The 15,234-nt window shown below is 39.3% G+C and overlaps 1 protein-coding gene across 1 annotated transcript in view; it reads right to left on the bottom strand.

The window, feature by feature from the left end:
* LOC100748253 (serine/threonine-protein kinase NLK) overlaps nt 1-15,234 on the bottom strand; it is a gene marked incomplete at its 5' end in the record, with an annotated part of 235,578 nt that overhangs the window by 87,317 nt on the left and 133,027 nt on the right. Inside the window, 2 exons of the mRNA XM_012385466.3 lie at nt 5,276-5,331; nt 7,118-7,247. Coding sequence (XP_012240889.3) covers nt 5,276-5,331; nt 7,118-7,247 — 186 coding nt within the window. The remainder of the gene's footprint in view (nt 1-5,275; nt 5,332-7,117; nt 7,248-15,234) is intronic.

Below are 15,234 nucleotides of genomic sequence, written 5' to 3'. Positions count from 1 at the left end.
ACAGTATCTCGTAAAACAGAAGAATGCAACTGTTCCGTACGCATTGCGATAAAAAAATGGTGAGACAAAAAGAATGCTGAGACACGTGCAATGCGTATCTACGAATATCTTGTCAATCACATATTAAATAAATATGAAACTATTTTATTATCATTTCTAGGTGTAATGCGAGTGTTCCTATACATTTATTTCGGCGACTAAGATCCACAATTATAAAATTCCTTATATAAAATAAGCGATGCTTCTAGGGGGACGGGACGAGTAAGTTAATTCGCTTGCAAGGAACGATAGAACAAGATAATCGAAAGAAAAATACACACATCAATCAAATTAAACACATCAATTTTCTGACGCGTTTTTAAACAAGTGCGGATGAATTTCTTGTACAAGCAAATTCAGCTAGAAAACGTATGTATCCGATTTAAAAAAAAGCAAATAAGATGGCAACAGCTAAAAACTGACGTTCCACGAAACCCTCCGACTCTGGAACAACCATATCGCTCTTCGTTCCTCTCCGACACAGTTCCAACGTTTTTCAAAATCTTCGATACCGATAAATTCCACGTGCCAACTGTTCGTAATATATGTGGCTGCACTCAACGGCAAATACCGCAGCGCAGTGGTTAGCGCCTTATGTTACGAACGTTTCGGGACCCGGGTTCGAATCCCGGCGATTCCGATTTTTCTTCTTCATCAAAAATGGAAGAAAAACAGCAGTACCACCCCATCAGCAGCGACATCTACAGCCAGCAGCTACAATTATCACGGACAACGCATCCACCCTCACATATATATGTATATACGTCTCGACAAACCCTGATAAAATTGAAGGTGCGTAACGAGCAAGCGAGAAAGGAAGAATCGATAAAAACGTAATCCGCGGGCGAATCGATCGGGCGCGGGCAGCGTGAAACAGGTGGTCCGTGTCGAGGCGGGAATTCACTGCGCTTGGTGGCAGTAAATCGTGCCATCGTGTCTTGTCTCATCAGCTTCGCAGCGGTGCATGCACCGTTGAATGTGACTCGTGTACGCGACATAATCGGCGAGAAGACGACGAGTGACGAGACGACCGATCGAGAGGGTCCCTTAACGACCCGTGTCAAATTTTTGATCCTTTTAGATGCATATGTAATAACACATTCTGGCGATATGTATCTAGAAGCTGATCTTACGAACATAATGCGACACCCATATTATAATAGATTATGTTTCATTCATAAAGTTTCTATAGACACCTCCTCTGTCACGATATCCGTAAGTTACCGATTTAATCGAATACACGTCATTCTTCCGCCATATAATTCCGCATACGCTTATAGAAATCGCGTGATCCGATGAATATTTTGTTTAAAGAAATTGAAATATATAGAATGTAAATTAGAGATGCCAAAATATCCTGTTGCTTCCTTGGGGAAAGAGAAGCGCGATCAACGCGCGTTTTCCTTACGAACCGTTCGACTGTCATCGAAACACAGACGAACAAAAAGATGTCGATAGAAAAATAAAAGAGAAACGAAGAAGACGGTTCTTGCGACAAACGCCCTCGGTAACGATGATTTATGCTGTCACGCCGGATATCTGTCTGGATTGAAACTTGGAACAATAAACGAGGAAAGGTTAGGACAAAGAAGTTGACGAAAAGAAGAGAAAGGTTTTAAGAAGTTGTCTTCTGGAAAAAAGTAATAACGAGGAGCACCGGTGATCCGTATTTATATAAAAAAAAGTAATAAAGAGGTAAATAGAGCAACGGCGTGAAGAGGTAGAAGGAGGGAAAGAGAGAAAGAGGTAGAAAGAACTGATTTATCGAGCTGCCTTCATCGAGATTAACTCTCGTAGCTGGTTCGTGCGATCTCGTTCGCTTAAGGGGCCATCGACTATCGCTCTCACGTTGATCGATCGATCAATCGTTCGGCGGCTTTGAATGGCGCCTGACTCCGATTACGATCGACGAGTCACCGAGTTTCGCGGAAAGTGAAATCTCATGCGTTTCACGCTGACTCGCTCCAATTCACGTAATAAGAAATCAGACGTACGTTTTGGCGATCTGGTACATACATCGCGGACAAACTCTCTAAGAACAACTGTACCTTCCACTCGTAGTTCTACGTGAAGTAACATCTGCCATGTTTGACTTGCCTTGGTGCAATTGAAGTAGCAAGAGAAGCAGTAAGACGAATTCTCGAAACTTTGATTGAAATCAAATTGTACTTGGACAGTTTGTACAAAATTTCAGAATCTTCGCGATGATGTCCATTTCTAAAAGGCAGATCTTATGGATTGTGCAGAGACTTCGGAATAACGAGAATCTCTCTCCTATTTTTATAATAATCTTGTAATGTGTGTCTCGATCGAGGTGAATTTCCGAGATTGCGTGAAACGCGAATCTCGGGCACGTCCTTTTCAAATCCCTTCCGGAGGAGTATCATAGAGAGGAAAAGACTTCCTCTAGAGCTCCGACGGGCCAATGGTGTTACGTAAGCGGCCGGCCGGTTACGTGCAGATTGCTCTCGCTGGTTACGTGGAGGCACCGTTTGTTCTCGGCTCTGTGCGCGTCACTTTTCGTTACGAGATCATTACGAAACCGCGGAGGTCACGAACGTGGCGACACGTTGCTATTAGTCAGTGATATTTCAAAGAAGTTTCGCTTCCAAACGCTACGCAAACTCCGTATTTTCACCAACTCGAAATACAGTACTATGCTTTTGGTCAGTTCGATTATTGTTGGATCGATGAATTATTGTGATCTTTCGCTATTATACAGGGTGGTTGGTAACTGGTGGCACAAGCGGAAAGGGGGTAAAAAAGTCGAAAATATAAAATAAAAATCTTTTTTTTTTCATTTTTCCATCGAGACAACGATCTATAGTGAGATCCGTTATAAAACAAAGCCTCGAACGAAAAATTTTTACTATATATTTTCGACGTCTTTTCGCGTAGAATCACCATCTTTCCGCTTGTACCACCAGTTATCAACCGCCCTATATAACGGCATATGCATGTACATTCCTGTAATATCATGCACACTCGATACATATAGACGTCACTACGAACGACCATACGTCGTACTTTGCTTCTTCTCGCTTACTTCACTTCTTGCAGTAAAGTGTCTCGTTACACGCGCGTTTCGCTTATTCCCCTGCCTTTTCTCTGTGTCCTAGGAAAGCCGGGTCCTGGATTAATCCATTTCCATCAATCATCGAGACAGATACGTTACATATTGAGTAGAATTCTGATAAAATATACCTTGGGGGAAAAAAAAACCTTGAATGTTTCATGAATCGACAAAAATTTATCTTGACAATCGAGAATCTTTAAAACGAACACGTGTATCCAGTTTCCTGTTTCAATTGGAAAATAGACTTCTTCTAATAAATATTTTCAAGTCGTGTTACATATCCTGTGCATATAACATTTAACAATTTTCAACGTGTCTTCCAATTTCATATATACAATGTGCACCTTAACACAGACAATTTCAACAATGAGATTGTTCAATTTGAATTAAAAAAAAGAAAAAAAAAGATAGAAGCTTCGATCGAAGAGGAAGATTTAAATATTGCTCTCCCTTCTGTTGAAATCTATTAGACGAAACGAGAGACGATCGATTCACCTAGAAAACCAGCCAGTTTCCAGCCGGAGGCGATAGTGTAGGAAGGTGTCCTTCTTGAAAACGAAATTAAGTTGAAAGTTGCGTCCGTGCGCAGAGGTGGGACGGACACGTGTAGACGAAGAGGTAACCCAATAAATCTCGAGGCTCGGTTCTCGCGTTACGAACGCCGGAAGATCAATAACGCCGTGGCGGAACGATGGCGTGTTCCGTCACGTTCCACGCCGGGGAAGAAGCTTAATTTCAAGGTGAAACCCGTCTGACTCCTCCCGTTTTTCGACACTCCGATAGACCCTATCCGAATCTTACGAAAATTGCTACAAGATTCCTAAGAATAAAGCTGCAAAAGAAATAAAATTCGAAAATGATTTGTCAGCGATATTCAAGTGGAATTTCACGTGTGAATTCGAGTTACGAAGCTTCTATCGTTCGAACAAATTCTTCGAGCATCAGATTCTATTCCGACGCATCGAAACGAAGTCGAAAGATAGTCTCGTCGCTGCAGATATCTCGCGATATTTCTCTATCCAAGCCAAAACTTTTCGAAAAAATTGTCCTCGCTATATTTTCTCTTTGTCGTTACGATCGTTGTCTTGCTGTGTTCCCGCGAGGAAACAAAAACGCAACCAGCGACAGATTTTCTATATGATAAGGAAAAGGTTAGAAGAAAACAAAAATGAACGGAAGAGGTCGTTCCGCGGAACGGCGATCGTTCGCATGAAACATTTCCACGTGGTCGACCGGTCAGGATCGACAAGGGTCGCTGGTCGAATCGCTTCTCCATCGCGGTATTTTTTCTTCTACGCTTTAATTGCTAGCTGCCACGGAACTGCCTCGATTAAAAGTTTCCGCGCCGCGTCGCTTCAGACGAACGTTGCGTGCACTTGGCTTCCGCAGCGACTGAAAAATCCACGGGCTACGGGTTAAGTGGTCGAAGATCCTAGTGGACGCATCCCATGGATCTTCTATTTCGCGTGATTCGGTTAATTTGCTCTTTCTCTCTCTCTCTCTCTCCCTCTCTGTGTGTTTCTTTATTTATCTTGTCGAATCTTCTCTGCATGTTTCATTTTTATTTCTCGCGTGGTTTCGACTAGGCTTGATGCCGGCGAATATAAAATTTTAGGAACGTTTCTTCTACACGGACAAAGCGAAAATTTGCCCAAAATTCACAGGAGATGATGTGCTTCTATATGGTTAGATAAACGTTAAAAAATTTGCATGCTTGTAATAGAAGAAAAGATAATTTAAAAAAGAATCAAAGTTACCTATCTGTATATTATATTATATTCTCTGTTCCTACACTATGTTCCTACATTCGGCAATAAATTATCCTGTTCGCTTCTAACCGATGAAATTCAAAATTTGCCAAACTTCCGTACGATAAAATGTACGAACTCGTGATATAGGAGGATAAGAAGAAGGAAAATAGCGAAGTCGTAATTCGAGGTATGAATTCCTTGCAGCGGAACGATACTCTTAAAATTTGCGATATTTCCACGAAGGAGTCTTTATGCCGGGTAGCGTGTCTCGACGTTGAAACTAACTCTGCATAGGGAGGCGGCACAAAGTCCCGGAAACACGGGACGCTGTAAAAGAATCACCGTTTTCGGACTTCTCCGAAAGACAAACCAGTTTCGACCGTGCTGTCGACAAGATAGAAAAGGATACATTTCTTGGAAGAAGTCCAGATGTGGTGGCTGAAGGATGTCCAGGGCCGACAGGACCTGAAAAACAGAAATTATGGCGAATTCAGGATGGGTTGGTTCGATGTTACCGCTTAATTGCTAGACTTCGGACTTTTATAAATTTATGAGAAACTTTCAAGTGCAAAAATCCATAGAGTGTACGATACAGTGTTACCTAGCGTATCTAGATCACAGTTTTTGTTAATTATATCTATAAATACACGAACATGCATAAATATCCGCGGTCTAGTGATTGCTAAGTAAGAAACTTAATATTTGAGAACACAGTTGCTCCCTCGAACAACGCGTGCTTTAGGGACGCGACTGTTCGCGTACATGGAAATTCGCGTAACTGAAATAACCTTCTCCCCTTCGTCGCAAAAGATTGAAGCAGAAAAGAAAGAAATAGCCGTGTAGCTAGCAGGAACGCATTGGTCGTTTGATCTTTTTCCCAAATTCGTCCGTTCGTTACTTCTTCTACGCAACGACGATTTGCGAGGATCTAATTGACACGAACGAATTCGCGTTCGCTCTTTCTCGTCTCTCGTATTCGCCATGGCGAAAAAAATTGTAACAGCACGCTAAATAAATTCGAAATGAACGTCGAAATTTCCCCAGAAAAGAATCCGCGTATGACCCAAACTGCGTCGTTCGAGGGAGCACAATTTTACACAAAAATAACACAATTTTATTTTATTTACTCGTCGATATATATTATGCGAAAATATTTAGCTTGAACCATAATGCGTCTACAGGATGCGAAAAAAATTATCACGCAAAATTCGGACATTAAAGATGATATAAAACAAGGATGAAATTGTTCTTCCATATCTACGTTATATTTCTTCTAGTTGTTCTCTATTTTTGTTCTATGTTTTGTTCTTTACTTTGAAATTTTTACACTAATTGTCTACGGTTTCATGTTTCCTAAGTAACGAATCAAGGAACGATAAATTCACTTTAATCGAAACTCGAAGGTTCTCCTCTGAATTGAAAAATACAAGCGGTGCACAAGTTATTATTAGACGAGAATTTCCTTGGGGAATTAAAATTCTTGGAATTTGCAAACGCTTCTCTGTGCTCGAGAGATCGACACGTTCCTTCAGTGGCCGGACGATAATGCGCTTATCTAGCTCGTAAAACAAAATGCCGGCTGTATTTTCATTCTACGGCAGATAACCGCTACTAACCGAGGCACAGATAAGCGAATATACTGGAAAATCAGCACCTCCGAAGGGGAAAAAGACCACTGGTTTTTGGTTAGACACCAAACCTACAGTTATACATCTACTTATCGACTTTTCGTTCAGTCTCGTCGAATAATTTTGAATTTTGGTAAGAAGCGGCTGTTTTGTTACTTGAAAGTCAAACACGCTACGTTTCAAGTGCGAACAATTTTTAAGCAACTTGAAACTTGAAAATAATTTCAGAAAAACAGAAGAATTCGATACTTGGAAGCATTGTATTTGACGACAGAATTTGAATACTCGTCTATTTCTAAAATTCAATCGTATTCTTTATGAAATTTTTATAATAAAATTTCCAACGTCTGTCAGAGAGAAAACAGAAAACGCTAGAGGATTCAATAAGAAATATAACTTAAGCGATTGCTCGATCTTTCAACGTCTACCATGCTGTTCCGTAAACGGTATATAAACGTAGAAAGAAATAAAAACGTTTCGAAGAGCCGTTTCAGAGACGACAAAATTTGATCGATCGTTATAGCGAAAAAATTATCATGATCGTTCAACAGTTATACTTTATAACTCTGAAAAGCTTCAATTTTTCGACATGCCAGGCGAGCAATAAAATAAATATTACTTACGTTTTCGTGTTTGAAGAAGCAGAGCATCTTCAACTCCCTGAAGACCCGTTTGCTACTCACGAGGCTCTGAAAGACGTTCGGCAGTTTCTTCAAGGCCACTCTCCTACCGTCCCTTGGATCCGTCACCGCCCTGTAAATCATAAAATACGAACGTTACCAACAATCGCTGAAAGAGGATATTATTAAACACGCTTTATCGTTTCTTTGTAATAAAATAAATGAATATAATGGAAGTAGATTTATCGGAACTGCAGTCGTTGAAATGAAATTCTCGATAACGAGGTTTATCATCTTGTTGATTTTAAATAATTTTAGTTTATTAATCGAATTGCCGTGCATCGATTCTACGTATCCGCTTCATAATTTCGGTTGAAATACGCCAAATGCCGGACATGGCAGAGTACTTTTTATCATCAACTGCAAATGAAACGTATTCAGATGATATAATTTTCTACAAAAACGATCGCATATCCAATTTGTAAATTCTCGTAATTCCATCTATCGCTGTGAAATCTCCAAAACGCGGTGTAGCTCGTTAACAAAAATTTCAAAGATCCCTACGATTATTCAGCCCAAAATTTATCCACCATCGAAGCTCATCGACCTCGCTGATATTTCCATCTCGCAGGTATTTCATCGGCAATATACATCATCTATCGCCGCAAATACTTCGAAACACGGTCAAACTCATTAAGAAAAATTTCAAAAGCCGATACCAACCACTCTCCCCCCGAAAAACCTACCACGATCAGAACTCATCCATCGAGCATCGAACAATCGAAATCCCAGAAGAGTCAACATCGAGATAGAGAGCGCATGGGACGATAAATTTCGACGTTGGTCGTCGATCCGCGAACACGAGTGCCAGGGAATAGGAGGAACGCAGCAGGGGTTAGGAGGGTTAATAACAGAGAGAGCGGCCACGATCGATTCGTAATCCGCGAGCAGACGACGAGGCCGCACAGGGCCTGGTCCCTGGAATAATTATTGTGCCTGCAATTAGTTCGTTTACGGTGGCTCGATTTCATTGTCAGTCAGACGACACCGCAAACCGACGATTCCAATCCCTCGTTTTCATTCGACAGTCAATCTCATCCCGCGGCTGGTCGAACCCTGTCCGACGACGTCATCCGCGTCCCGACGCCGCGATCAACCGATTTTTTCACATTTTTCAGAGACAGGGTCGTGATCGTAAAATCGGTTGTCGTGCGGTTCGTGCTGCTTTCTGTGCGTTTTCTGAGTTGTCGAATGGCAAATAGAAGGGAGAAGTAAGGGTTGGACGAAGAACAAGAACATGGTAGATCAAGTTTAATAATATTGGATTGGCAATTATATGATTGGGGATTTTGCCATTAGGCGGTTATGACAAAATTCGCAATCACTTAGTTGCCAACCCAATACACGCTCGTATAACGCGATGAAAAATTAGGATAGTAAGATGAGACACATCGATCCGTATAAAACGTCGGAGTTTGGAGTTTATTTGAGCGAGTTGACAGGTTTCGAACGCCTTTTGGAACTCTTTTGTGGAAAATGCAATACCGCGCTGAATAGCCACGCGATATCTTGCGTACACGTGCACAGAGAATCTGATGATTATAAAAGATACGAAGATTTAGTTCTTATACCTGAATTACTATGGTGTAAGGCGACGTTTTATAGCGTACGGTTTCTCGAAGTTTGATAATGTTTGTAGAGTAGAGAAGGGGTAGTAGGGATAGAAACGAACCATGCAGATTGTTAATTTCTTCTTTCCTAAGGTACAAAGATTCAATTCGTTGATCTGGCAGAAAATGTACGTATAAAATGAAATAATAATTCAAAACTCTGACGACTATCTCCAACGAATTCAAACATTCTCATATGATAGAAAAGGCAAAAACATTTATGAGAATGAAGAAAAACAGCATAAACCAATATATATAAAGCAAAATGAGAATTAAATCGATGATAAACGCAACGCAACAGTTTCAAACATTCTCATATGATAGAAAAGGCAAAAACATTTATGAGAATGAAGAAAAACAGCATAAACCAATATGTATAAAGCAAAATGAGAAATAAATCGATGATAAACGCAACGCAACAGTTTCAAACATTCTTCCACGGTTGAAGATATAATATAAATATTCTATAAAAGATTTATAGGAGAGGAAGGGAAGGTCGGTAAAAAGTGGTGGCGGATGGCTTTGTACGAGCATCGAAAAGCAAATTAGCGAAGGCAAGTCCGCGATGCGCGTCGCACGCACTCCTTCAGGGTCGTTCTACTCGAAATCAGTGGCCTCACTTCCGTTATACACGGCAAGCCGAGTGCGATGACCCTTTTCGAAGATCGTCATACCTTTCTTCGTTCGTTTCGTGACTCGCTTCTGTGAATCGAGTTTAATCTCCGTCTGCAGCTATGGACCCCCTTCAACGGGGGGTCTTCCTTCAGATAAGATAATTAACACCACCAAATTTGATCACGATAACCAGCGAAATGTTTGGCTGCCGTTCGTCTTCACCGTAGCTCCCATAACATCACTGCCATTTCTATCATATCTTTTCATAGTCAATCGAGTAACAATGAAATTGCAAAGTTCCAATCTCAAAGCTGGGGTATTCGAGGATTCGAAGACTGGAAAACGTGGAAATTGGAGTGTCTGAAAAATTACGAATTGGATGGTTGGAAAGTTAGAAGTTTGAAGACTTGAGAATTTGGATATTTGGGAATTCGAAGGTTTGGGAATTTGAGTATCTGGAAGTACGAAGCACTGGAAACTTAGGTACATCAAAATTCGAAGCTTTGTAAATTTAAAGATTTAGGAAAATTTGAAAATTTGAATATTTGAAAATTTGAATATTTGAAAATTTGAATATTTGAAAATTTGAATATTTGAAAATTTGAAAGTTAAAATACTAAGAAATTCGACAGTTTGCAAATTCAAAAGGTCAAAAATTAAAAGATTCGCTGCAACTGCAATTACTTTGAGATGGTAGGAAGTGTAGAGTGCCAAAGAAATACTCGGCGTTTTATTTAATATCGTGTTTATTAACTCGACTAATGCTTTCGTTACGAGTCTCGACCGATCTCTTAATCCCTTTCTTTTCTTTTTGTCACCTCTCGATATCTCCACTACGCACGCGTTCGTTAGGCATTCGCGATCGTAGTGACGTACGCCTTCTTCCGAGTATTTATCGGAAGGACCATCGAATATCGATGGTTCATTAGGCCTGTCGACACTTGTGCTTCGTCAAGATCTTGCTTATGTTTCGTAGGTCTTTCGTAAACAATCTGTCAACGATGGTATACTATGATTCGACGAAACCGTTGAAAAGAGAGTTGTTCTTCGCTGTCGAGTGCCGCTACGACTTCAACTATGGGACCTCGAAGAATTAACCTGAAGAAATTTTCTCTTGTCACGCAACAAACCTTGGACAAATCGTGTAATCGAATTTAAGCAAGCAAAGAAGCCAAGCACTCTTCACCACCGATAAGAAGCTGGTTTCTCGAATCAACAAGTACCTGCCTACGTCTGCCTTTTCCTCTATCCCTTTCTTTCCAGCCGGAAGGGTTAATTCCATTGGACGATAATTAACATCCAAGCGCGGGTTAATTTAATCGGGTTGAATTCTCATCGGATCGATGTTACTTGAAACTCACACGCGTGAGCCAAACACGCATACGTGTTCCTCTCTGTTCTGTTCGTTCGGCCATGTGACACGTTCCCTCCGCATATTACACCGCAACATTGTTATCAAGCATGGTGGCGCGCATAAATTCCGACATGCGACGAGAAAAAGGGGAGGGAAAAAAATCAGACGAGGAAAAAAAGAATCGGTCGCGAGGAAATAAAGGGAATAAAGGACGCGCAATTTAACCAGGCAGTCGCAATTTTCTGCAAAAGTTACGACCTCTTCCACCTCTTTCCCGTTTTTTTCAACTCTTCTTTGCCTGGCTTTCGCTTCCGATAAAGCTTCCGAGCTTGCTTCTGCTTGCTTGGTTGCCCGGGATTTGTTTTGAGAGGAAGTTTTAAATCGAGATTCTCTAGTTCCTAACCGAGGTTCACCGTGGAAATACTGTTTTTAAACGAGAACGTAACGTCCAGATAGAGCTGATAATTCATGACGTTGCAAGGGCTTCAGGCTGGACTTTCAGGTTAAATGAAAGATGAGCTTTTGTGGTGGAATGAATATTGAATAATTCCTTCTGCGATTATTTTTTATGACCCACGAACAAGAAGCTGAATTGTTAAGAAGCACTTTATGCAAATCCTAGGATACTTTTGATTTTTAATATTGTACTAACTGCGATACTCCATAAATTATCAAACGGTTGAAGCGACAACATTACAAACATTATTCTTCGAAATTCATATTACACTTTACGATTATTTGCACGATCTTTCGATAAATAAACTCACGGAAACGAATCATCATCTTCCGTTATTTAATATTACGCGTGATTTCCAATTTTTCATGGGACATTTCATATGTTACAACTTAGCAATGTCGTAATTATTAGAACGATATTATAACAACTATACTTGCATTATTTTCATATCGCTATTGTCACTGCAAATGTACTCCAGTTATTGTACTATTACTGCAATACTTTTAGAATCCACACTTTAGATCGCGTCATTTCTTTTCAAACATTATCAAACTGCCCAAAATACCATTTCCTCTATAAATATCTTCTTCTTAACATAAGCCTCGAATATTCCAATATTCTGCAAACAATACTGTTGCATTCGAAACAGGCTCCATTATCTTCGGAACACACGTACCACTCTCTATCTATTCATAAACAACGTCTTTTATCTTCAAATAGAACGCAGCAACTATCGTGCAAGCCAATAAAGAGAATCGCCAACGTGTACTTCTCTATTTATCCCGAAGAATTCTCCGCTTTTCTTAATTTTAATTCGCCATTCATTTAATCGAATACTTCTATAAATTCGTCATTCACCTCGCAACAACACCAAACATATCGCAACTTAGAAATGTACATGGAAATTGTATTTTAACGCTAGAACTACCATATCAGTCAAATTGACTGGTTTTACAATTTTATTTTAAAATTCCTACTTCATATTATATTTTTTCCCCGCAATGATGTAATAACTCTCGCAACGATAACTAAAAGAACGATATAGTGAATTTTATTTTGTTCTTTATGTATTTAAGTTCAAAATAATTTTGTATCAAGGCTACTTATACCAATTACCAGTGAAAATAATGACTGGTACTTGTCAAAGTGTAAAAGGGTCCTCTGCAACTGTTAATCGAACTCAATTAACTAGTTTCCTCGTTTTGTACAACTTGCCACACGTTTTTCAAATTTTTACTACGTATCATTCGATATGACGATATCGATTATCAGGAAAATTCTGGATCGCTAGATGCTAACACTAGAAATATCACACCAGCCAAATTGACTGGTTTTACAATTTTATTTTAAAATTCCTACTTCATGTTATATTTTTTCCCCGCAATGATGTAATGACTCTCGCAACGATAACTAAAAGAACGATATAGTGAATTTTATTTTGTTCTTTATGTATTTAAGTTCAAAATAATTTTGTATCAAAGCTACTCATACCAATCCCAATAAAAATGACTGGTACTTGTCAAAGTGTTTTTTTTATTTGTTTTTTTAGTTGTTTACATTCACAATTTGTCCGATCTGGACATTTGGCAGAATTTTCTTGTCAAGATGTAAAAGGGTTTTGTACAACTTCCCACACGTTTTTAAAATTTTTACTGCGTATCATTCGATATGACGATATCGATTATCAGGAAAATTGCTGTTCGATCGCCAGATCGCTAGATGCTAACACTAGAAATATCACACTAGTCAAAACCGACTGATTCTACAATTTTATAAATGTGTCAACTCTCGTTTAAAGATCATGGTCCCAGATGGATTAATAATACCAAAAATGTACTACATAACATGGAATTCCTTCCGTATGAAATGAATAAATTAACAAATATAAGAATATTCTATTATTACGTATTTTTTAAAAACCAGTCATTTTGAATGGTTTTAGTAGAAACAGCTTCGTGTTAACTATCGGTTGTTTCAGTGTTAAAGATGACAGAACTCTACTGGCGGATGTATTCGCGAGAATATATTCCCTTGGTTCTATTTAATAGAAAATTTGGAAACTAGATCCGATGTATTTATAGAGATCGTTTAGCCGGCCGTTTAACGACCAACAATGCCATTACCGTTTCTGCGGCGGACAACGCGCGCTTTTTGCGTTTGCGCCGCTTGTTTGCCGCACGTCCATTCGAAGTAGAATCCCATCAAATCCCGTTCACGCGGCCTCGCTTTAATTCCGGACCGCTTGCATGTGAAATTAAATCGAACCGCCTCGACAATGCCCGGAAACAGCACGTTGCAGAGATTCAACCCCTTACGCTGTCGCGAATCTATTCTGCAAATGGACTGTCTCTAAGTTCAACCTCGTGTCTCGTCATGGACTGTCTTCTAACACGTTGAACGTCACGGTTGCTAGTCTTTCCGTCGGCATTGAAAATCTCAGGAAGAGTAAAAAAATGTCTTTCTTTCTTTAAAACTACATCCGATAATTCGCTGGGTAAATCTTACGTAAATTGAAAGATAATTCATAGATAAGATAATCGTTCTTTCTTTTGCGGAGTTAGAAGAATTTGAGGAGAAAAGAAGGAAGATGGATAAGCGACTTTTGTGAACGCAATGATTCGAATTGCGGTATAGTGAATTTTAAAGAGTAACGAAAAATAAATTTAAGTGGTTTATTGGAGAAAAGAGGTGGTTCGCGGTACGTAGGCAACGAGCTATTTTTCAGGTAGAGAAATTTGAATAGATCTTTTGAGATCGAAAATGAAAGCAACGATAAGAGGCAGCTGGTCTACGAACAAGTAGGAAATTTACTGCGTATAATGAGAATAGATTTTATCTTACTTTCTGTCGTACGATCGAAAGGTGATTTCTTCTCGTTGTTCCTTTCACTGGATCATCGTTGAAAAGGAAAAGATAAAGGGAGGACGTATTTTTCGATTTGCTTCTATTCTACGATGCGTTAGGTTGTCCGAAAAGTTTCTTTCGTTTTATAAGGAAATAATAGACGCGCAATATTTTTTGTTTTATATTAGTTCGTTGAATTATGCACGAATATAATAATAGAACGAAATCAATTATACTTAATTCAATAAAATAATATAAAACAGAAATTGTTGTTCGTCTATTATCACCTTACGAAAGGAAAGAAACTTTTCGGACAACCTGATATAACAGATGCGGTTTCGAGGGTTAAAACTTAAAAGCGGTTCGCTGTACTTTCTTACGATACGGTTACCAATTTTTCTAATATATGTAGCGACCTTCTCGATACGATTAGAGTAGAGTAATTATAGCACAGGAGCATTTCATCGTGCACTAATTCCGTCAAAGGGGGTTTAATAATGTTCGTCGGTCAACCCTCGTGTGTCGAACGATGCGTCGTAAGCGCAAAATCGTTTCATCTCTGTATTTTGTTATCGCAGCTATTCCAATCGATTTTCAAATAGAGTTCGAGTTGATTATCGCGTGGAGTATCTAATTAATCGGTAATTAAATCGTACAGTATATCCTACAAAAGCTCATCCCCATAGTAAACACAGTATACTCCACCCTTATTTTATTTCATCCAACATTTTTCTTCTCATTTTAAATTCATCGTTCTAACATCATCATCGCGGAATATTTAATTAAACGCTGATTAAACGGAACTCCACGCCGCTAATGGAACTCGTTTCGCCTCTATTTTGTTATCGATTTTCTTTATACGGGGGAAACTGCCGCATTAATTCCCCGTAGAATGTTTTAACTAAATATCGAACAAATCGATACCAATACCGATCACGCTCTACCTATTTTCTACTCGATACACCAGAATATTCGTTTATTTTTCATGTAGCCTGATTTAACCCGTGTAAATCACCATTAATCGACTAAAGTAAATCAAAGCGAAAGATGGAAAAAAATATTATGAACATGCTTCTGCATATTGAAATATCATCGAGTGAAATTCTGCCTCCACGTTCGTTTTATCGAAACACCTTCTTCTCACAGGAGAAAAAAAAAAAAAAAAAAAAGAAAGAACGCC

Source organism: Bombus impatiens, unplaced genomic scaffold (genome assembly GCF_000188095.3).
Source record: "Bombus impatiens unplaced genomic scaffold, BIMP_2.2 scf_0321, whole genome shotgun sequence".
In the NCBI taxonomy this organism is placed as follows: domain Eukaryota; kingdom Metazoa; phylum Arthropoda; class Insecta; order Hymenoptera; family Apidae; genus Bombus; species Bombus impatiens.
Note: the sequence above shows the minus strand (reverse complement) of the source record. Positions and strands in the feature narration are given on the sequence as shown.